Source organism: Aplidium turbinatum, chromosome 1, assembly GCF_918807975.1.
Source record: "Aplidium turbinatum chromosome 1, kaAplTurb1.1, whole genome shotgun sequence".
NCBI lineage: Eukaryota > Metazoa > Chordata > Ascidiacea > Aplousobranchia > Polyclinidae > Aplidium > Aplidium turbinatum.
In genome coordinates, this window is record NC_137472.1 from 21,403,395 (window position 1) to 21,429,164 (window position 25,770).

General features: G+C 38.1%; 1 protein-coding gene across 2 annotated transcripts in view; it reads right to left on the reverse strand.

The window, feature by feature from the left end:
- The window catches only part of LOC145770718 (adenylate kinase isoenzyme 1-like), a 51,881-nt gene extending 37,116 nt beyond the window's left edge, over window positions 1–14,765 (reverse strand). For both annotated transcript variants that reach the window (XM_082582426.1, XM_082582419.1), the window contains exon 1: window positions 14,557–14,765. In XM_082582426.1, coding sequence (XP_082438552.1) covers window positions 14,557–14,622 — 66 coding nt within the window. In that variant the 5' untranslated portion in view covers window positions 14,623–14,765. The remainder of the gene's footprint in view (window positions 1–14,556) is intronic.
- Window positions 14,766–25,770: the final 11,005 nt, after the last annotated feature.

Sequence of the window (25,770 nt, forward strand, 5' to 3'; positions counted from 1 at the left end):
GTTCCAGTACGGTGCTTAATGCTACAAAATATTTCTCCATTTTTTAGGCTACCGATCTCAAGGTCTTAATGTAATTTCAGTATCAGTTGTGTTTTTCTTTATCTATATACAATAAAACTGGTACGGCATCAATTGAAACAAAAGGGGTAGATAAAGCAGTGTGGAGGTGTCAAATTCTACAATACAGGGCCATCAATAATTCATATTACAACTTACTTCAAAGTAACTGTACTTAACAAATGGTAGACATTTTTTGAGTAATTAACATATAATATTATTGTCAAATAAATAAATATTTAGGAAAAAAGTTTTACTAAATGTGTCCGCCATTTGCATTGATAACAAGTCGGAGACGCTTCGAAAAGGACCTGCAAGAATCACGAATAACTCTTTGAGGCATTTAGATCCTTTTTTCAGATTAGCCTTCAGCGCTTTCAAACTTTGGTAGTGTTTGGTCGAAACTTTGTTCTCCAGGTAACACCAGATGCCAAAGTCTAGGTCTAGGGGGTTCAGGTCTGGGGATGAAGGAGGCCATTTTTTCTTGGAAATGAAGAACGGCATATTGGCTGAAAAACAGTTTTGCGTTCTCTTAGCTCCATGTGAAGGGGCAGAATCTTGATGGAATGACCAATTACGTTTTTTGGAGTGTTTCTTTGCCCAAGGCAACAATTAACCCTCAAGAATATCATTTCGGTAGTTTTCTTGGTTCAATTTCACTCCTTGATTCACAAAAATCAATGGACTCCTTCTTGATCCGTTGACTGTGGCCCACACCATCACTGATGCCGGCCCTTGTTCCCGAGTGACTACCCGGGGTTCCATGTCACCATCTCTTGACCAAACATAAATATTCTGACTGTTGAAATGATGCTGGACATCAAATTTCTTCTCATCGCGGAACACAAAGTTTGGCAGCGTGCCTCCTCGTTCAATGTGTGAGAGCATAATTCTGGCTCTGGAGAAACGTTTCTCAATGGTATTGGGATTTAGCAACTGTTTCTTCATGTGTTTGAATGGACTCATCTTCAAATCCTTGAGAACTGTGAACATGGTTCCATAGGCAATAGGCATGTTTGCCTCCTTTGCCAGTTTATGAATTGGATCTTTCTTTTGGGTCATTCCAGCCCAACTCAACCAACATTAATAAAAGTTCGATGGGCACCGTCTCAGATTTTGCTCAAAATTGCACCAAATGTACCATTGTACCTCTATGGGAGCAATGAAAAATCCCCAAGTTTCAGATGAAAATTCCAAGCAGCTTCGATTATACGGCCGTTTAAACTTTAAGGGCCTCATCCCTTTTTCGTAACAGTGGACCGCCGGTCCGCCGCGTTCATTTTCAATGGTTTTTGAAGGCACATATCTTCATTTCTGTGCATGCAATATCCCTGAAAATTGGTATTATGGGTATTTCTGGGCTGCTCTTTCAGAATCTGCTGTCATAACTGGACTAGGATGTGTAGATAAAAAGTTACAGGCATCTCAAAACTGGATTTTTGTTGGTCAAAATGTAAATTTTTCACATTTTGACCATCAGCTGTGAGCAGTGTTTTTTTTAAGGTGTTTTGGGGGACCGAAACGGTCCCCCAAATTTCTCCAGCGGTTTCCCAAAATTTGGACTTGCAACTACAGTAAAAAAGTAATGGTTGTTTCTCGCTATGTCTTGTCGATAATACGAATATAGCCTACGATCAATAGTTCACGTCCGGAAAAAAGAATAAGTGGAGGTACAGCTAACAGCTGAATCAAAGAGTTATTCAGAAAAGAAGTGCACCTTCGATACTCGTCAATGTTTATTTCTGATTCATGGCGCATAATGATCAGTTTTTACGTGTGGAAACATAACAAGCAGAAGCCAACAAGCACACTTTGTTTGATTGTGCAGCAAACTTGTGTGGCGGCCGTGTTGGGCAGGCTGTTTGGTCGCTGTCACAATCATTTAAGCTGTGCCTTGTCGAATAATTCATTTTATGTTGCGTTGATTGTATGTAGTTATGGCTATTTTTTGGTATTTAAATGAAACACTTGCGGTTTCTTAAAACTACTTAGCGGTCACCCAAACCAAACCTTAAAAAAAGCCTGGCTGTGAGTCCCCCTCTTGGCCAACATCACCAAATTTGTGTAATTTAGGCAATAAGCATTGTGTAGAAGCAATAGAAGCAAAATGTCTTGATACAAACATGAAATAATGGTTTTAAAGGCTACTAAAAATGGTCACCACTTAAAAAATACCCCTCGGGGCCCCTTTCCGGGGGGGTAGATAACCATGTAGATGGTACCTCAGAGTGATGAAACTTTCACTACTTAAAGATACATGTCTTGGCTATGCCTGATATAAATTAGAAGATCTCAACTCAACTCCTTCTTATATTACTCAGCTATTGAAAAGAAGCAGTTTTCCTGTACTCGGCCTGTACATTTTTAGGGTCATTCCATATCAAAACAGCCAATATGAAGATATCTTGTATATGGTACCTCTCAGATTTTGCTGAAAAGTTGTCATACTATGCTTTAGGCTACCAAACGAAAGAATCCTAAGTTTTAGATCAATTTGAATTTCGGGCGTTACCCTCATTTTTGACTTGGGGGGGGGGGGGGTAGCGAATAGCAATTTCAGCCATTTTCAGAGCCCCATAACTTTTATTGTAATTGTAGTAGAAGACTAAAAATTGCTGTGCTAGTTCATTATAAACTATACTACACAATTAAATAGTAGAAAACAACATCTCTTGATGCATAAGTGTTAGGTGGGTCATCAAAATCCTACTTTTTTGTCTCGTTTAAGTGCTTTTTTCAATTTTCAAATGCTTGTACTACCCAAACCAATCAAAATATTTCTCTAAAACCTAATTATTTGTAATATTGGGAAACTTTTCTTCTGCCAACTTGAATTTGAGAGTTGTGGTGCCATTAATAGAAATGTTATAAATGTTATGGGGGTTTGAAAACCCTATCAGGCAGAAATGGCCCTTTTTTACCCCTATGTTTAGAGCCCCAAATGACCACATGGGCATTTTATAGTCATACTGAAAGTTATACCTGACAAACACATACATTTATTCTTTCATTTCATGAAATAAAATCTTTGATTATCAAACTCCTTCACTATAAATTTTATGTCTTTAAAATGTAACATTTTGGTAATTTTTGGCAAATAATCTCAAGTCCGTAGTGTAGGTCAGAGAAAATTCAACAATAATTTATCATGAAGACAGTGAAAATAATTAGGTACTATGCTTACTGATCATAAACATTGGAATGCTGACATTGTTTACCATTAAATTATGTTCAAAATGATGCTTTCACCCCTTCTCACCCATGAAAAAGTACCCACCTGCTATCAGTAAACTATGATGTGGAGATAAAATTTAGATAAAAAAGCATCATTTTGAACATATATATATTAATGGTAAACAGTGTCAGCATTCCAATGTTTATGATCAGTAAGCACAGTACCTAATTAATTTCACTGTCTTCATGATAAATTATTGTTGAATTTTCTCTGACCTACATTACGGACTTGAGATTATTCGCCAAAAATTACCAAAATGTTACATTTTAAAGACATAAAATTTATAGTGAACGAGTTTGATAATCAAAGATTTTATTTCATGAAATGAAAGAATAAATGTATGTGTTTGTCTGGTATGACTTTCAGCATGACCATAAAATGCCCATGTGGTCATTTGGGGCTCTAAACATAGGGGTAAAAAAGGGCCATTTCTGCCTGATAGGGTTTTCAAACTCCCATAACATCTCTGTTAATGGCACCACAACTCCCAAATTCAAGTTGGCAGAAGAAAAGTTTCCTAATATTACAAATAATTAGGTTTTAGAGAAATATTTTGATTGGTTTGGGTAGCACAAGCATTTGAAAATTGAAAAAAGCACTTAAACAAGGCAAAAAAGCAGGATTTTGATGACCCACCTAACACTTATGCATCAAGAGATGTTGTTTTTCTACTATTTAATTGTGTAGTATAGTTTATAATGAACTAGCACAGCAATTTTTAGTCTTCTACCACAATTACAATAAAAGTTATGGGGCTCTGAAAATGGCTGAAATTGCTATTTGCTACCCCCCCAAGTCAAAAATGAGGGTAGCGCCCGAAATTCAAATTGATCTAAGACTTAGGATTCTTTCGTTTGGTAGCCTAAAGCATAGTATGACAACTTTTCAGCAAAATCTGAGAGGTACCATATACAAGATATCTTCATATTGGCTGTTTTGATATGGAATGACCCTAAAAATGTACAGGCCGAGTACAGGAAAACTGCTTCTTTTCAATAGCTGAGTAATATAAGAAGGAGTTGAGTTGAGATCTTCTAATTTATATCAGGCATAGCCAAGACATGTATCTTTAAGTAGTGAAAGTTTCATCACTCTGGGGTACCATCTACATGGCTATCTACCCCCCCGGAAAGGGGCCCCGAGGGGTATTTTTTAAGTGGTGACCATTTTCAGCAGCCTTTAAACCATTATTTCATGTTTGTATCAAGACATTTTGCTTCTATTGCTTCTACACAATGCTTATTGCCTAAATTACACAAATTTGGTGATGTTGGCCAAGAGGGGGACTCACAGCTGATTGTCAAAATGTGAAAAATTTACATTTTGACCAACAAAAATCCAGTTTTGAGATGCCTGTAACTTTTTATCAACACATCCTAGTCCAATTATAACAGCAGATTCTGAAAGAGCAGCCCAGAAATACCCATAATACCAATTTTCAGGCATATTGCATGCATAAAAATGAAGATATGTGCCTTCAAAAACCATTGAAAATGAACGCGGCGGTCTACTGTTAACGAAAAAGGGATGAGGCCCTTAAAGTTTAAACGACCGTAAAATCTAAGCTGCTTGAAATTTTCATCTGAAACTTGGGGATTTTTCATTGCTCCCATAGGGGTACATTTGGTGCAATTTTGAGCAAAATCTGAGACGGTACCCATGGAAGCACTGGTTGAGTTGGGCTGGAATGACCCTTTTGTAACGTTAATTATTGATGACCCTGTAATTCCTGTATTATAATCATCCACAGAAAGCAAAACTTTTAAATGGAATGACATTTGAATATAAAGAAAACTATTACAACAATATCTAGCAAAAAAAATCATACATTATGAAACGTTTTTCCATCACACATTGAATCTTACGATTGATGTGTTGTAAAAAAATTATCTAAGCTGTGTTTGAAAGTATTTAAGTTTTCAGATGTTATATACAGTACATTCAGGGCTGCGATTTTGCCTTGTTTGGTGACGAGGTCACTCGACACGCGCCATCACTATACGACAAACGCCGTGCCTTACGAAAAAAAAAAGGAAAATAAAAAGGAAAAAAACTGAGAGAGGACTAAACGTCGTCAGGTCGAGGAACAATCGGGGGGAGGGAGCATCACGTGATGCAATTATAAAAGTGCTGACTTACGTAGACTTTCTTGCGCCAGGTACTAGGGCTGCGATTTTTGCCTTTTTCGATGACGAGGTCACTCGACACGCGCCATCACTATTCGACAAACGCCGTGCCTTACGAAAAAAAATAAAAAGGAAAAAAACTGAGAGAGGACTAAACGTCGTCAGGTCGAGGAACAATCGGGGGGAGGGAGCATCACGTGATGCAATTATAAAAGTGCTGACTTACGTAGACTTTCTTGCGCCAGGTACTGCAAAGCAAGGTCGAAAAGCGACGCTTCACACGAGAAACTCCCAAGGCGCCAGCGCCGCGACTACTTTTAGTTGTCAACGCCTATGCCAGTTTGTATTTCGCCGTTTGAGCCAATTAACAATATTGCTCTGGTAAAATGACTGTTGGATACTTGCTATGAAAGTTTTTCACATGTAGAAAACAGCCTAGTTTCCGACCAGATGTTTAGAAATACAGATGAAAAAAGCCGCCATTTTTATGGAAAGGTCCAGAACATTTTGAACACTGCAAGAAAATGCTTTGATCGAAGTTCTAACGCCTGCCATCAAACATTTTGCCACACACGTCTCGTGCTATTCGACACAACGAGTTTCTTTCATAGATAAAATAACCGAAGTAGGCTACTTGTAGTTGTCAACGTGTTTGCAAGTTTGTATTTATGTCTGACTTATGCACTTGTTGTTCCAAGATTGCAAAAATGTTTTGCAATGTGAATAAAGAATAGTAGACAGATAAACACGGTTGCAACTCGACTTCCTTCCACTAAAAGAGTTTCTGTGGTTACGTAATGGGCGATTTTGCACATTCACAAAAGCACACAACCCAGCTAGCAAAACCCGTCGTTTTTACATTAATACATCTGCAGACGCCAGACGTTGAATCACAATGCATGACATGTATAAACTAGTTTGGTGGCTGGGAAGTCTGAACATCTGCAGGAAATTTGTCTCGCACTCAGGCGAGATGCCATCCTTTGAAAGATTTAACAATGATGGATTTATGTAGCCAGTGCATGATGACGAAAACAAATTAAGATTTCCTTTCCGTTATATAACTTAAAGCAGGTAATTGATGCAGAAGAAAATAATCGCAGAAGCACACAATAAAAGAACACAATAAAGCCTACTTATTACGCAAGTTTTTTACATCAAAAAAATAGCCTAGTTTTCAACCAGATGTTCAGAATCAGAAACACAGATAAGAAAGGTCGCTATGTAATTAGAGTTCGCTTCTAGAAGAATAGTAGGTAGTCACTGAGAATGGACAAGGCAAGTTAATAGGCAAGTTGTAAGAACAGCATAGCTTTGCCCAACTACAGATAGGATAGTCTTCAGTTAGTCAGTATTCTATAATGACTAAAAAACGAAAGAATCCTCCGAAAACACGGATGGCAAAAGCTTTGGTCGGTCTTACCGAGAAGCTGTTAAGGTTCAGCAAACAGCGAGTGAAGTGAGGATTTGTTCGAAGGAGATATCGAGAGAAGCATTGCCATGTCACTTTGGAACTTATCATTCAGGTAAACTTCCGGCCAATAGCGTTTAGTAGCCTAACGTCGCAAAGCATTCTCAATTTTGAACATGTTTAATAGTGGTAAGCAAAAGCATGCTTAATAAAATGCGCCTACTATGTTTTCATTTTTCAACAATAAAATTTTATAGATAAGCCCGTTTAAGTGCATAAGGAACAACACAGCGATACATTCTTTTCTCGACGTGACAGTGATAACGCTTCTGAGTTTGCCCAAGCAATCAACAAGCAGTTCAAGTTCGGTCGGTTCAACCATTTACGTATTAAGCGAAACTAAAGAGATGCCAAATGAAAAAATCTCTATCACGCAGTAGGTTACGCTAGCGGTATAGCTTAAGGGCTTTTTTCTTTTGCGATCCTCAGTTTCGCGTTTACAACAGTTTTCTTCCTGGAGCAAAACAAACAATATACAATACATGTCCGGTAGGTAGGCTACATAACTCAGCGCTGGATAGCCTACTCCTTTGCAATTACTCAACCAGCGTGCGATTAAAAACGTAAGTAAGTGACTCGGACGTACAATACATCCACACAACTTGTGCAGTAATTTGCAGCCAAGCGCTTATCTGACTCTTGTGACGTCATATTACTATTCGACAAATAAATGGAGAATTTTTGGTTGTTCGACAAGAAAAAATCGCAGCCCTGTATGTATACATTATACAACTTCATTTGGTAAAGTGGATATGTTCAATAATATTCTTCAGATGAAAACCTGTTGCTGTTTCTTAATGTTGGATTGCTTCTCTGGATGAAAGAGTGATTTGTGTTCAAAAAATGGATATGTTCAGAAGCATTATATTTTTTTTCTGAGGGGTGCAATATGCTTCCGAACTCATATAATTCAGCTAATATGTTTCGAACTCCTTCCATTATTGTTAAATAGGGTATCACTTTTTTAAACAAGGAATCCACATTTCTACACAGTATTTCAGTGTTTGTGGAATGTAATTATCATCATCAACCACTCCAGTCATACTGTTGGCAGATGGCATCCACATATATACATTTCTGCACTACTCTGTCTTTCGCTGTTCTCATCCAGGTGATACCAAGCTTTTCTTCAAAGTCATCTCACCATCATCTTTTTGCTCTCCCTCTAGTTCTTTTCGCTTCTCTTGATGTCCACTGCCTAGTCTGTGACTATTTTCACACACCTGTTGTCTGGTATTCTTACTATATGTCCTGCCTATTGCCAATTTAGTTTGTTGGTGTTTTAATGACATCATTGATATTTCCGACAACTTTATTTCTATTGTTGTCTTTTCCAATATGTTTAATATCATTCTTTTCATGTTATTTCGCAATGCTGCCAGTTTTCTTGTTTTGAAGGTTACCAGTTACCACATTTCTGCTCTATATATATTAATATTGGCAATACCACTCTGCCAATGATTTTTCTTTTAAGCTAATTAGAATGTTGTTATTCTTCCTATTGATCAAATCTTCTTCATCTTTTGGGTAGGGATGGGCAAAATAGAATAATTAGCTATTCTAGAATACAGAAACCGAATATAGAATACAGATATCTATTCTAGAATAATTGACTGTTTTTACTATCGACACATTTTAATAATTTTTATGAGTTTACAAAACCAATGAACATCACAAAAATTGCTTATTGCAGTGTAACAAATTTAGGCTTTCTAAATGTTCACCAGTCAAACGGGATCTCAACTTGGTGGCAGGTAAACCTGCATTTGAAAAACATCTCTCTAAAGATGTGGTAGGTACACAAAAATATTTTGAAACTAACTGATATAAACAAGAAAATTCGTTTTCATTTGCTTTCCACCAAACAAGGGCGTTTTCAACAGATGTAGTGGATGCTTTCAACAACGTGAGATAGATAGCTATTTCTGAAGGTGGGGAAACCAGATTTGCTGATTCATCTTCACTACTGCATGTAGCATCTTCAATCCCACAGCTCAACAAGTCGTCCATGTCACTGTACTGGCCTAGTAAAAGCTAAGATAAAGCCAACTACCCGTCCCGTACGTACTTCCGCAAGACTGTGAGAACTGAGAAGCGCTTGGCAAGAAAGATCTCTTTAATGCGAACAACGAAACTCGTGCGTTTTTCCTATGCCGGATTGCACCAAATCGATAAATAATTCTACTTTTGCTGTAGCGAATTCGTTGTGACCAGACGGAGTGGTACGAAGTCGATCATTAAAGCGGTTTCAATTATACGATTTCATATGCATTTTGAAACCGATTACTGAGATTAGGCTTCTCAACCGGTTATTCTATATTTGGTATTCTGTGTTGCCCATCCCTACTTTTGGATTATATTCCAGTTTCTATGTGATTTTGTCGTAAGTGGTGGTGTAATGTGCAATTTTTACTTATTGGATAGAAATTTGAAAGATTTGGTTATGTAACATATCCTTATACGGTTAATTTCAAAGGTATATTGGTATGTTAATGCAGCCTATAGACAACTAGAATGATCAATTTACCTGTTGAACAAAGCCAGGCAACACTGAAAGCAGTTTGTCATGCAAGCTACTACTCCAAAAGATAGTTGCAGGAGAAACGCACGGCTGAGGCTATATTCCCCGTAGGATGTAGGTCACTCGAGCATTTTTTTCTTTCGTCTCTTCAATGAAGAAGAAAGCTGAATTTATTAGCCCTAAATTGGTAGTTTTTCTGCAGCAGATTCAATGGCTTGTCTGTAGTCTGCAGTCAAGTGTTCCAATGGGACCTTGTGTTTGCCACGCCCACAGCACAGAAGCTTTTTTTTCAAAAATACGGAAGACAGTCTCAACCCTGAGTTTAACGAACTCGGTTTCACAACGGCATGTTGTTCTCAAAGTTAAGCTACAGATAGTCTCAGTAAATGTGTAAGTGCAAGTGAAAGCAGAGGAGAAAATGTGCGAGACAGAGTTAATGGCAGCTGCTGTCAAACTTGCTGCTCATCTTGGCATCATGGCAATTGTGAAATCGTCAAGGATCATTTATCAAGTGTTGCATGGTGATGCAGATGTAGCAATCATTGCCCCCTTATGTAGAAATAATACTTTTGATAACTTTTTTTCTTTTTGCCATCTTCATACGTATGTTGCATACGGTACACAGGGCAACACAAAAAATTGGCACCAAGCTTTCAAGATAATTGCAAATGAAAGTATTTTTGAAATTTACAACCTTGCAATTCACACAACGATATGCTTGAGAACGCACTGCGCATTAGAGTTGCAGCAAACCCAAAATTTTTATCCGCACACCGCACCGCAACTGAATCATCTATCCGCACACCGCAATTTATCTGGAACTTAGACACTGCACCGCACATTACAAAATTTTCCAAAAAATATTTTAACGCGTTATTTTTTAGAAAGTCAATTGCGGCAAAAAGCACCCATGGCATGTAACTGGTAACCTACCAGTACAGTTGTGCACTAATTGACTAGGCTAACCACTAACCAGATCATAATTCTCTTATCAGCAATGCATCTAAGTTCTAAGACATCATGCTTTTTCAAATAAAATGCTCCTGGACCCAGTATCAGGACTTTTGAACACTTTTTGTAAGCAATAATGCAATTTTAATGTCAGTGGCTGTATGAACTACACACACTTGAGTAAAACTTATAGCCTGAACTCACTGGGCTAACTGTTATAGTAACTAATGCGGTAGTTGCGCTAGGCCTATAACCTGGTAACTGGGAGCTGAGCTTATCAGCCAGGCTATTAACCAAAAACACTCGTACAGCTTCCCTCACAAGCCAGCTCCAAAACCCTGTCAACTGACAACTGCAAGCCATTTGCATAGCTTACCAGCTTAGAGTTTCCGAAGGAAAAAAAAAGATCCGTGTTTCTAATTGAAATTTGAAGTTTTATAACTAATTTTCTTGAAAAGTTGAAAGTTCACGTTTACAAAAGTTTTATTTCTTGAAAGTTTACGCGGCAAGCGGCGCGGGTCCCACGAATTACCCATAAGCCCCATAAGTACCCATAAGTACCCATAAGCACCATAAGTCGCGTCGAATTACCCATAAGTCGCGTCGAATTACCCATAAGCCCCATAAGTCGCGTCGAATTACCCATAAGCCCCATAAGTCGCGTCGAATTACCCATAAGCCCCATAAGTCGCGTCGAATTACCCATAAGCCCCGTAAGTCGCGTCGAATTACCCATAAGCCCCGTAAGTCGCGTCGAATTACCCATAAGCCCCATAAGTCGCGTCGAATTACCCATAGGCACCATAAGTAGCATTGAATTACATAGAAGTAACGTCGAATTACCCATAAGCCTGTATAGTGTAGTCTATAGCCGTCTAGAAGCCTAGTAGTCGGCTGCATAGCCGAGTGGTGAGGAGCACGGGCTGGACGTTCCAAAATATAGTTCGACACCGCTCAAGAGCAGGACACTTGAAGGCATGCCTAAAGGTGGACACAAAGATTGGCTTCGTTGCCTTCCCGTCCGCTTATGTGTAATCTGCAGTTTGCTGCAGCAGATGGAGTGTTTTGTCCGATAAAATACCTTAACATTGGACAATTTTCCCTATGAACCAGGTGACTGCAGCATAGCAATCGTTCTCGCACTCAGCCAAAGACTTAATTCTTGCTTTAAACTTGATAATTAAAGAAAAAAAAGAATAATGACAAGGGTGGGAATCAAACCCGTGTCACCAAATTCAGTAGCCTTTGCCTTAACCACTCAGCCACGCAAGAGCTCGTAAAATCTTCGCTTAATTTGTTTATATGGCTAATGTTTCGAGAACGCTCACAATATTATCAGTTTAGTTTGTAAGAAACTGTACCTAAATTGTTAAAATTTGTCCAGTATACAATGTCTATCCCTGTATTTAATGCCAATGTTGAGAGAATTTTCAGTGTTATGGGTAACATATGGACAGATGAGCGCAGTGGCGTAGCCAAGGGGAAGTGTTTTGGGGGTTACTACCCCCCCTCCCCCCCCCTTTGTCACGCGTGTGACATATTGAGAATGATGCTTTCAGTCTCTATGCCTCAAAACAAAGTTTGCCTAATTTTAAACGAAACTGCATTAAAAGAGCGAGTTTTGCCAATACCAAACATTTAAATATCTCAGCTGGGAATTAGCAACAAGAAAACATAGAGACATAGCTCTATTACCGAAAAATGCCCAAGAAATAATGATCTTATCCTTTTGCTATGCCACCAGACAGCACCATTTTACAGGAATATTTATACCCACATTTTGGTTGAAAATGCTCTCAGAATGCACCAAATTCAAAGTCATTTTTCAAAATTTTCTGGGGGAGGCCCCCAGACCTCCCGCCACTGGGTGTCGCCTTTGGCGAAGACGCCGTCGGGCCTCGCCCGCCGGCCGTCAACCCCTCCCCCTTTCACAATTCCTGGCTACGCCACTGCTTTGAGAACATTGAGGATGCGGTCACGCGCTTTCAAAATGTTCACTATTTTGAGGAAAAATATCTGGCAACCCTACTTATGGGGCATTTGGGTAATTCGACGTGACTTATGGAGCTTATGGGTAATTCGACTCGGGTCGAATTACCCATAAGTCGCGTCGAATTACCCATAAGCAACGTGGAATTACTTACGCTTTCATGTCAGCGTATATGTAATCTGCAAGTCGCTGTTGCGACTTGCGATCGTGTAACTTGTTTGTTTGTTTGTTTGTCTTAAACTGATTGTCCTGCTTTGGTATCATGCACGTTATAACGTCCGCGTTTTGTCGCTTCTACCATTTATAGACCTATGAACCAGGTGACTGCAGCATAGCAATCGTTCTCGCACTCAGCTAGAGACTTAATTCTTGCTTTGAACTTGATAATTAAAGAAAAAAAAGAATAATGGCAAGGGTGGGAATCAAACCCGTGTCACCAAATTTAAAAGCCTTTGCCTTAACCACTCAGCCACGCAAGAGCTCGTAAAATCTTCGCTTAATTTGTTTATATGGGTAATGTTTCGAGAACGTTCACAATATTATCAGTTTAGTTTGTTTTTATTTCTGACCATCACAACGAAAAAACAATATACGACAAACTTAGCAGAGGTCTATAAAAGGTAGAAGCGACAAAACGCGGACGTTATAACGTGCATGATACCAAAGCAGGACAATCAGTTTAAGTGACACGATCGCAAGTCGCAACAGCGACTTGCAGATTGCATATACGCTGACATGAAGGCGTAAGTAATTCCACGTTGCTTATGGGTAATTCGACGCGACTTATGGGTAATTCGACGCGAGTCGAATTACCCATAAGGCCCATAAGTCGTGTCGAATTACCCATAAGCAACGTGGAATTACTTACGCCTCATGTCAGCGTATATGTAATCTGCAGGCTTTGGTATTGTGCACGTTATAACGTCCGCGTTTTGTCGCTTCTACCTTTTATAGATCTGTGCTAAGTTTGTCGTGTATTGTTTTTTCGTTGTGATGGTCAGAAATAAAAACAAACTAAACTGATAATATTGTGAGCGTTCTCGAAACATTACGCATATAAACAAATTAAGCGAAGATTTCTCGAGCTCTTGCGTGGCTGAGTGGTAAAGGCAAAGGCTATTGAATTTGGTGACACGGGTTTGATTCCCACCCTTGCCATTATTCTTTTTTTTCTTTAATTATCAAGTTTAAAGCAAGAATTAAGTCTTTGGCTGAGTGCGAGAACGATTGCTATGCTGCAGTCACCTGGTTCATAGGGAAAATTGTCCAATGTTAAGGTATTTTATCGGACAAAACACTCCATCTGCTGCAGCAAACTGCAGATTACACATAAGCGGACGGGAAGGCAACGAAGCCAATCTTTGTGTCCACCTTTAGGCATGCCTTCAAGTGTCCTGCTCTTGAGCGGTGTAGAACTATATTTTGGAACGCCCAGCCAGTGCTCCTCACCACTCGGCTATGCAACCGACTACTAGGCTTCTAGACGGCTATAGACTACACTCTACACTATACAGGCTTATGGGTAATTCGACGTTACTTCTAGGTAATTCAATGCTACTTATGGTGCCTATGGGTAATTCGACGCGACTTATGGGGCTTATGGGTAATTCGACGCGACTTACGGGGCTTATGGGTAATTCGACGCGACTTATGGGGCTTATGGGTAATTCGACGCGACTTATGGGGCGTATGGGTAATTCGACGCGACTTATGGGTACTTATGGGTAATTCGACGCGACTTATGGGGCTTATGGGTACTTATGGTGCTTATGGGTACTTATGGGTAATTCGTGGGACCGAGCGGCGCAGCTTTGTCATTTCAACCTTCCACGCGGCACGCAACAAAAAAGTCAAAAGCGGCCGGCGGCCGCGTACGCGGCTTGCATCACTACTGTGCATGTCATGCTCGAGTGAATATATTCTGAGGTAATATTTACAATATATATATATACGGGAAATACAGCATCTGCCTAGAAAGCGTACAAACATTTTTCACAGTTATCAGGGTCACTTTCAAGATTAATGAGAAATTGTGAAAAATATTTGCACACTTTCTATTTCTGTTTATGAAGTATATATTTAATGCACTTTTGTTGCTGTTTTACAATGATTGCTTTAATGCAAATTTAACCAAACCACATTTCACTTTCTTAATATTTAGTCCAAATCAAACAAGATTTGTAATTATCTACATTCTACACTTACCTCAAGAAAGTGTGGAATGCCATGTTTTTCTAAGTATTCCAGTCCTTGTTCTGGTCTCATTGACATATTACTGTACTGGACAATTAGTTTGTATTCTCAGTAAATATTGAATAGCTCAGCACATTGATCACCACTTTAAATGTATGTTCACTAAGCTATGCTATAATCCTATTTTATTGATTTTAATACATAAAGCTTTGGTAGAGAGTTTGCTTTGTTGAACCATAGAGAAATAAAACATAGTAACTTTAGCGGGTTTAGCATACTTTATTTCACACAAAATATAACATCATTAAATAAAATAAACTCAAACGTTTTCGACACGTACGTGTGTCCTCATCAGGAATTAAATCTGCAATACATAAAATGAAAAATCGTAAGATAAATTTGACTATGCACTGTAACTGTAACGACACTCTGGACTAAAAGCACAAACTGACCAAATGATACGAGAATGATTGCGAGTAAATTATGCGGTGGGAAACAGATCACGTGAGGTGTAGACTACAGGCATTGGACAAAACAATTAGAACACACACAAAAGGAACGATGAGCCACAGGCGAATAACTGCCGGTTGAGAGATGGATTGTTACGTTTGATTCTTAAGGCTTCCATGATCTTAGTCTGAGGCAGATCTGATTTTCAAACCGTTTCATGCCTAACAAACCTAACAACCACTGAATATGTTCGACAATGCCTGGAAATCCTAGACAATGCTTGGAAATTCCCAACAATGCCTGAAAGTAGCTACTCTACAATGCCTGACAACCCCTGCAAATGCTCGACAACCCCTGAAAATATTCGACAATGCCTGAAAATGTTCTATAATGCCTAACAAACCTGTCGACCACTGATAATGATCGACAATGCCTGGAAATTCCCAACAATGCCTGAAAGTAGCTACTCTACAATGCCTAACAACCCTTGAAAATGCTCGACAACCCCAGAATATGTTCGACAATGCCTGAAAATGTTCTATAATGTCTAACAAACCTGTCAACCACTGATAATGAGCGACAATGCCTGGAAATCTTAGACAATGCCTGGAAATTCCCAACAATGCCTGAAAGTAGCTACTCTACAATGCCTGACAACCCCTGAAAATGCTCGACAACCCCTGAAAATATTCGACAATGCCTGAAAATGTTCTATAATGCCTAACAAACCTGTCGACCACTGATAATGATCGACAATGCCTGGAAATTCTCAACAATGCCTGAAAGTAGCTACTCTACAATGACTAACAACCCTTGAAAATGCTCGACAACCCCTGAAAATGTTCGACAATGCCTGAAAATGTTCTATAATGCCTAACAAACCCGTCAACCACTGATAATGGTCAACAATGCCTGGAAATCCTACACAATGCCTGGAAATCCAAGACAATGCCTGGAAATTCCCAACAATGCCTGAAAGTAGCTACTCTACAATGCCTAACAACCCTTGAAAATGCTTGACAACCCCTGAAAATGTTCGACAATGCCTGAAAATGTTCTATAATGCCTAACAAACCCGTCAACCACTGATAATGATCGACAATGCCTGGAAATCCTAGACAATGCCTGGAAATCCTAGACAATGCCTGGAAATTCCAAACAATGCCTGAAAGTAGCTACTCTACAATGCTTGACAACCCCTGAAAATGCTCGACAACCCCTGAAAATATTCGACAATGCCTGAAAATGTTCTATAATGCCTAACAAACCTGTCAACCACTGATAATGAGCGACAATGCCTGGAAATCTTAGACAATGCTTGGAAATTCCCAACAATACCCCTGCAAATGCTCGACAACCCCTAGAAATGCTCCACAACCCCCCGAAAAGCCGATTATACCCGACAATGACTGACAATGCCCGACAATGCCTGACAATGCCTACAATGCCTGACAATGGGTATTTAGAGGTACCGCCAAATATAATATATTTGGCGGTAATATTTGGCGTTTGGCATTTTCCGGTTTCTTTCTGATTTGGTAATTTTTAAAGTATATATATCATATGTAATATGTATATTATACATATGATATACTTTAAAAATTACCAAATCAGAAAGAAACCGGAAAATGCCAAACGATATTTTAAAGATGTCAATCAACAAAAAAGTGTCGTCGACAGATAATATTGTTGGATTTCATTGATGCAAAAATAACGTATGCCTGTAGCCTATATAGAAGGAACAATCTATCTGAGATACCTTATACAAGGATGAGTATCATACATTTATACTCACTAAAAAACAGCGAGCATTGTACTTTGCTAATCACACTGGTGTTGCCTCCACAATAACGATGAATACTTTTCTAATCAACAAATGTTTCTTGGCAGGCAACTGTAGGCTACCAAAAATTCAGAACCAAATACATATGTTTCACCTATGATGGTAGGCTTATTGGTGCTAGTATACTGCAGTGCTTCTTAAACTTTTTTAGTTTTGTTCACCCCTAGCATCTATGTCCAGATTTCATTCACCCTTGTCTCATGATATAATAAAACTATCTCGTCTATATACAACAGCAGAAAATGAGTAAGGTTGTTTCGATTTTTGTTAAGATCAACTCAAGCTAGGTTTTACCATTGCAACCTACAATTTCTCGAGTCCAGAGATATAAAGCTACAAAACACAGTCACCAAATTTTTGTACTTATACACTCAGTGCAAAACAACTTAACTATTACAATAAGCAAAATAACAACAGTTCAGTAGTCAATTTACAGCAGAAAATTGTTTACTGGTGACTAGGATGCTCCTGAACTTTCGCAAGTAGTTTTTCAAATCGCGGCTGAATCAGTCCTTCTAATGCAGGGGTTCTTAAACTTTTTTTTAACGCAAAACCCTTAAAAAAAATTGGTTTGCGTGGACCCCCTTAATGGCCTAGTCCGAGAAACATTTTTGATCAGCATGAATTGGACATAACGCAATAAAATTAAAATGAATTGGTAACAAAATTTATTTCTATTCGAATAAGGACCTTCTGATAATCGGGTGGCGACGATGTCGTCCCCTGCCGATGTCGTACCCCCGATGTCGTACCCTCATACATCGGGACAAGCAATAATTTACGCCAGCAAAAAAAAGCTTCACATGCGGCGCGCTGTTGGATTTCAGCTCGAGCGTCAATGCCCATGTCGTCTCCAGTGAGTGATCATGAATCACGCTGCCGAACAGACTTCAAAATGCGGCGGGCTGTTCCATTTCAGCTCGAGCGTCAATGCTCACGTTATTCTTTCAGTTTGGTACAACTTGTGGGATTAGTTGATGAACAAAGAATTTTTTTTTGTTCAGATGAACAAACAAATTATTTTAATTTCAAAAATAAAAATTAATTTCTAGGCTAATTTTTTTTCAAATGTCCGCTAGCCAGGGTTAATTATTTTGTTGCTGACGAGTAAACAGTTTGTTTATTTATTATTATTTCTTTAAAATAACATAACCTACGGACACGGTAGCCCACTGCTACGAGTGGCGGATCTATGCAAAATGGCGCCCATGGCAAAGTTTAAATGTGCGCCCTTTTTAACAATTTAAGTTAAATATTGCATACAAGTCTTTTATGAACAAATCGTGAAGAAAATAAATCAATGTATTATTGCCGTTTTATAATGTTCAAAGGCAGTCACGAGAGATTGTTTCGTCATGCAAATTTTGTTCTCTCTGCAGAGCTAATCAATTTGATAGAATGCTGCGCTATTGCGCCTTTCCAAGTTATTTCTAACATAAAAACTAGCCAACGCGGCTTATTACTTTTTCATCTGACGCTGTGTGTGTATAGTCTACTGTAACCTACTACCAAGTGAATTATTGGACAAAATCAATCGGACATAAGCTTGTCTGCTTGACTTTTCAGCTTCTGCTGCTTGCAAGTCTCGTCTCTTTCGCCCTTCAGCCCCACTTTCCTTTTTCTTTGTATTGGTTTGTTTCAGAGTCTAAAAGGGCAAGTAAAAGTTAAATTAAAAAAATCCTTGGTCGATAATTACAATATATAGCCTAGGTATACGCAAAATGTTTTCTTAGTTTTTTACGTAGGCCTAGCCAACTTAATTAAAAATTCATCTCAATAGAGCACTATGTTGATGCAACCGGCGGTGACCGACCTGTAGATAGGGGTATTTTTGTCTGATAACTGTGGATAAAAATAAAACGACCCAAGTCCGGCAGATTTTTTCAAAAACTAATATTAATTAATTTAATTTGTCGCCGACATTTGTTGGCATGTCGGCGGGTTTTGTAACCGTTGGGTTATAGCCTATGCTAACTAGAGATTGAAGAAACTGATAGCGAATCAATCCCAACATTGGTGTGTAGGCAGGGTTGGGACTATCGATTACGAATCGATATTCGATAGCGTTATTCTTTACTTTGTCACTATCGAATCCGTGTTTTCTTTTCTTTTTCAAATAAGTATCGATTAGCTGCTATTCTTTACTTTTTTGTGTGTTGAATCCGATATTCGATATTCGGTAGTTTTCTGTAAAGTTTACAAATAAACAACGTAAAATATTAACCGAATTCCACAATTTTATTAAGGCAGAGTTTGAAATTCTATTGAAAGGAGAAGCAAATTTTTTTTTTGCGGGGAAAACCCTGGTTGATCGATTTAAACTGTGTTTGTGACTCTTCTCAGAAGGATTATTATTGCATGACTGCATCTAAAATTATGTTTTGTTACTCCTAGTCCTTTGAGTGGGAAGTATTATTTACTTCTTTGAATTTTTTCAATTTGTTACTGCCTTGAGCATTCAGAAAAAGTGGTGGAATAATTGTTTTTTTTTTCACAATATCGATTACTAAGCTACATTCTTTATTCTTTACTTTATTTTCTAGTATCGAAATCGGTTAATTCTTTACTTTTTTTGGCACTATCGAATATCGGAATATTCTTTACTTTTTCACTATCGACTCCCATCCCTGTGTGTAGGCTACTAGCTACTAAGAATTGCGTTCATTTTATCCGTTTGACAACTTGAGGAAGTTAGGTAAAAGTACGGTACCGTATATTTACAAAGCACAGCTTGTGAAGTTGTCAATGAACCTCAAAACTTCAGACTGCTTAGTGCTAGGCAGTGCCAGCACAGCACGTAAAAGAAATCATACCTAGCATAATTCTTGGTCTCAAAATTTCACATAATGATGCTTATAGGCTCAATAATATTTCAATGCTAATTTCTTCCTAGAACAGACTGAGTGCTCTGGTCAGGACAAATTGAAGTCATACAACAGATTGGATTTATAAATTCTTATAAAAATGAATAAGTAAGTACTGGAGCTACTTCTAAGCTTCAACTAATCGCTGCTTAGCGACTTTACTAAACTTCCAATTTTTAAATGGCAAAATCGCCATTTCCGTAGGGTGGCAAATGACTAGGTCGTCTCGTTGTCTCCCTGTCGGTATGGAAACTTGTGTAACTTTTGCATTGTGTATATTACTTGCATATTTCCAACATGTAGGCCTACTGTACTATGTTCCTGTTACTGACAAATAAACCATTGATTGATTGATTCCAATTGTTGCTGACTGAACGTAAAGTGAGCCAGGAGAGGCACAATGTTGCTTTTTCAACGTCCATTGATTGACAATGGCTACAGTAAAAAGTGACCCTTTTTGATGTTTGTTGGGCGCAAATTAGATTTTGAAGAAAGTATAACTCACAAATTTTATTTTTTACCAACCGATTTTTGCGCCCAAGGCTCGAGCCATGCCTGCCATACCCTAGGTATGCTACACCACTGCAGTGCTACGGCCTCTAGGGGAACGAAGTCGTAAAAATGTGGCTTGTAATTCTGTTCACTTCCGTTTAATTGTGTGTCTGAAAATACGTTATCAATGGAAAATTACCATCACAGAAATGAAGAAGAGCAAATTCTAAAATTAGTTTGCAGTCATTATGTGTTTATATCTTCACCTAGCCTACAGCATAAATTTCAAGCTAATACCTGTCTGCTTACAACAGTTAGCTTTGTTTTCTAAGTAGGCTAGTCCTAGACCCATGTTGACTTGCGAACAAGGCGGACTATATATTATTATTATTTATTTGCGTCAAACAAAGTTGTCCATATCCAAAACAAAAACAACGAAATAATACACAAACTGAAAATGCACAAAGATCACAGAGAGCCACCTTGGATGCCGTCGGTTTAAAAGCTCACTAAATGGGCTATCTACTGTTACAAATTTATATGCAATGAGCGTTGGAAGAATTGAAAGTATTCAGAGCGATAAAAACAATCAGATGACATCAGGTCTGATATAAAGCGATTGGAGGAGTGAATGCAACGGTTGATAAACGAAAACATGTTTTTTCTCAATAAAGCATCAAACGTTGTTATATTATACATTACTTGATATTCACGGGCAATGACATAACGAGGCAAGTTGTGCAATATTCTAAAAGAATCATTGTAAGCAACACGTAATCGTTTTATACTAGAAGATCTAAACTTGTTCCACAACTGGGATGCGTAAAAGGACATACAATAAGAGCGAAATACAAAGCGAAATAGAAAGCAGTATAGACTATATAGAAAACAAATGCGAACCATCGATGCAGTGCAGTAACGTGGCACCTTTTTTCAACATTATTGTTAAGCAGAAGCGCTATGTTCTTTGCTTGGATTCGCTATCATGCAATAGGCCAAATGCAAAAAAGTAATACTTTGAATGATAATCAAGACATAAAATAGCCCAGTCAAGCCTAACAGTAAGAATATAGCTAAAACATATCGAAATCTATAGAAAATAATTTCAAAATTGCAACCCAGTTAAGCTTTTATTTAACAACGTTTCTACTTTCAACAACGCGTTATCATTTCTCACTATGCGGCCCGTGGAGTTTTTCTCAGACCCTAATGTGGCCCTTCATGTTTGCAGTCTTGGACCACCCTGGTTTACACAATTGTTTTTTTAGTCACACGTTAACACTTTGCTCCTCAAAGGGAGGCCAGATTTGGCCCCCCCCTCATATTTCCTTTAATTATTTGAAGCACAGTAACGCCATGCACTTGGTTTTTCTTGACTTTTCCTAAAATTGCCAGGCGGATCTGATGATATTAAATTTGATGCTAAAAGTTGTGTAGTTTTCTTGTAAATTCAAGATTTTGGTGAATTTTTGCTATTTCTAGCTAACTTCCAGCAAAGCGTGAAATGGATTACATTGCGATAACAAGCCATAAGCTCATAATTGCTTCGTGCATCGATATGCGCGAGCAGAGAGAAACATCCTCTTGCTTTCCTTTGTTTGGTTTGACCTCAATAATACAAAGCGCGTTATTTCTTATGCTACAAAGAAAAGCCAGTGATCGCAAAGCTGTTAATTAGAAACAATAATAGCAAGCTTTTTTGCGTTATCAGCACTACAAAGAAGAATAGCAATCCACGATCAAAATAGTAGGCTATGGAGGCCACAAACTAGTCAAAACAGTTGTTTCAAGCAGATAATATTCATTGACGAATAAAAAACGTTACAATAAGAAATCTTCTCTTGGATAAAGACACGAAAACCTGGTTTCGAAATAAACGTTCAATGGAAATGCTCTTATTGACAAAACTTGCAATTGAGGAAATGTATCACTGCAAATGCTTTTGGGAGAAGCCGGAGAAATAGCGTTTTTGCAAACAGTAATTGTGAGATACACTCAAAATTATGAGATAGGCTCCATTTACACGTAGCAGCTAACTCGATGGCGTCCCTTCACTGCTTTATGTCGCCTACTTGTTGTTATGTCCTGTATTTTTGTTTCACAGTGCACTGTGTTTTGTTCCAAAGAGCGCAAAATAAAGATGATAATGCCTCATCTACATTACAAAATATTTTGTAATGTAGGCCTACAAACAAAATGTACAATGTACACAATGTACATTACAAAATATTTTGTACTGTAGACGAGGCATAAATTTAGGCGTCACATAAGACAAACAACAAATCAGCTTTCTTCATCATTGATTCAACATCTGAATACGTTGCGCCAATGTATAAGAGGCCGGCTATTGTGAAGACCCGCCATTTATAAACGATCCGATTATACCAAAAGTGGGACAAACTAGTGGATCAAAGAATGAATAAATAATGCTGAGAAAACTAAATCTAAGTGACGAACAATACCGATGTCTTCATTTATCTTGGAAAAATGCTGCCTAAACTTATCAACAAAAAATACAGTAAATAACGGCAAGGATCCCGAAAGCAGAATTTGCTCGACTTTGGCATGAATTTAGTCAGACATCTACAGTAATAATTCCACACATACAATAACGGGCTCTCAACTGCTGTAAGATACATAATAATCAACCTGGTTCTGGGCGATTTGTGTAACAGTTTAGGGGAAGACACTACTTGAAATGATGCACCACACAAAAGATTTTCAATGAAGACTGAGTCTAAAAACCGATGTGGATAGTGCTGCACAATAACTTCAAGTTTAGGACAGAAGAGGCACAAAATATCACGATAAAAATAAAGACCTTGTGGGAAATTTTCGAGAATCATAACACGATGCAAATACCATAAACGCTTAGTTTGCATGCTGCTCTAAGCTGGCCGGCAACCACAAAGGTAGACAATAGCCTACAGGCAGTTTATAATTCGATAACAGCGCAATAAACATTATAAATACGTAAACCGACAATTTTCTTTTACAAACATTTTACGTCTAATAGTAAATTTTCCCCCAACAATTTTTTGTGAAGCACTTGCAAACCACGGTTTTGTAAAATAATTCATCATTATTATTTTTTACTTCTCGGATATTGTAAAACGTCATCAGCAAAATCACAAAAAAACATTTCATTACTTCAATGTAGTAGGCCTAAGAATTTTTTATAGAATTGTAGCCACGTTGTTTCAACAAAGAAGCCATTTTTTAGCAATGTAAAGTTATAGAAAATAATTTGCAATCATGCAAATGGTTGGAAAGAATCTAGGAAGTCTTCTCACAATCTGGCACAAAATGATTATGTTTATTGTATCTCAGTAAAATGTTTTACGACAAACTTTGAAGCTTCGTTATAATCATTTTTATCTTTGAAGTCAAACGTTATTTTTTTTTGGCCAGAAACATAATCACTGCCTTGCTGACGTTGTCGCTTTTACGCGTATTTTTAGTGCTTCAAACAATAAGGACCCAGTCAGCAATCCAGTCCTTTTACATTGATTCAACATTTGTAAACGTTAAATTTATGTAGATTTGCTGACTGTGGGTTATTTCACATTTCCTTTGTTTACGCATGTTCCTCAATTCGCTGTTGCATTATTTCGACGCTGGCTGACTAAAAATGTATTTTCAAATTGATTGACACAATCTTCAATAAAAAGTGAGCTTCGAACTTAGCTTTGTTGATGTAAATGCTGTATTTTTTGTGGATGTAATTTATGAGTCATGTTTATAAACACCCGTAAGCGAAATGACTTATGATGTGGCCTGCATGATATTTGTGATGCGACTTGACACAAATCCACAATTTCAAAAGCACCTAATTTGAACTTAGAAATTTCAGATTATTTCAACAACTTGTTCAATTGTCTTCTCTCTACTAAAAATATTCATACTACAAACTCAATTGTAGACCTAAAATACACAAACGAAGATGTAAACAGCTATTCAAGCAGGCTAAGGTGTTACTTATGAGAAATTTGGTTCCATAAAACTAGAAGCTAGCCATGAGTTTCGGAATGCATTAGTTTAGGATAAAAATGTAAGACAACAAACGCAGTTTTGTTTTTTTCAAATTCGTGTAACAATATTACTCTGACTGTAACTATTTTAGAATCAGTGAGTAGCTTACAATAAGATTTGCTCGCAAGTCGTAAATTCTAATCAATGCAATGATTCGGCACACCGCACACACACTTCGTGCGTTCGATCGAGCTCTTTGTTATTTAGAAGTTTGCATGAAATCGGATTAGCACGGTTAATTAAAGGCGGCAAGTTAAATCAAAATTGTCGTTTTTGGGTACCTTTGCAAAAATTGAAATATCAAGTTTAACATATAAAATTTTAAAATAATGACTTTTCAAACTTATAGACAAATGATTTGCTTTCACACCAGTGCAACTTCTGTTGAAATAGCATCAGCGGATAACTCGTAACAGCTGATTGAATTTGATCCAAAAACGGCCCCCCCTTGAGCAGTTAACTTCCAAAAAAACGTTGAAAAGCAAAGGGTTAACTGAGGTTTACTCTAGCCTAGATTTTTTCTGTTTTCATGGTTTTAGCTTTCAAAGTAGCAGTTCAGATTTTCAAAGTAGGCTACTTATTAAAAAGTAACAGTTGAGCACATCTCTAATCTACATTACCAGATAACGTAGGACCACACTTGTTGCATGTCATAGTTAATGTTTTTGCTAGCTGTTTCTGTGTTTTTTGTCGTAGGTTAGATATGTTTACTTTCGCCATTTATTGCGTTTATTTATTGTCCGCCCCGTTAGCTCAGTTATGCGCCGGCTCAAGATCACGCAGCGCAAGCTCGACGCTCGGGATGTGCGCTTGAGCAACGCATTTCAGGACTGCTCTCCATTCAGCGGGCCCCAGTGAATGGAATAATTTCTCGGCAACAACACATCAACAATCGGAAAACTTCACTCTGCCAATCTCGGTGACCGGCCCTGCGTCAAGAGCCACTGCAAGTACGCGTAACTACGATACCAGGAATAACCAATCAAGGCTTTATCAGTCCGAGGATAAAGATTCAAAACCAACAATTTGCAGTGGGCTACGCTAGCGATGTGAAAATAAATGTTCATGAAAAGAAGTTGAGTGTTGATTCAGTGGCGTAGCTTGGAAATGTGCCGCTCGGGGCGGATTCAGATTTTGCCACCCCTTCAAGAAAAAGTATGTGAAAATGAAATGCGTTTTTTTATCAGATTATAATCAAAATCAAAAATCGTAGTCTTAAAGTGCCACCCCCAGACGTGCCGCCCGGGGCGGTCTGTCCCCCCCCCCCCCCTTAGCTACGCCACAGTGTTGATTGCAAGAACATGAAATCCATGTTCTTCGGACAAAAAAGCAATGCGAAATTCATGAGGAATCAGAACAGGGCAAGAAAGATTTTTTTGTTTTCAATTTAGTTTTATTTTTCTTTGTATAAGTGATGATAAGTTGAACAATATTGTAACGAGTAAAACAGTAATGATAAATTTAACAATAGAGTACAGGAACAAAACCAACAAAAGAAAAAGGTAGCAAAAATTTTGTTTCGATTTGAATAAGTTCGTTTCGAAA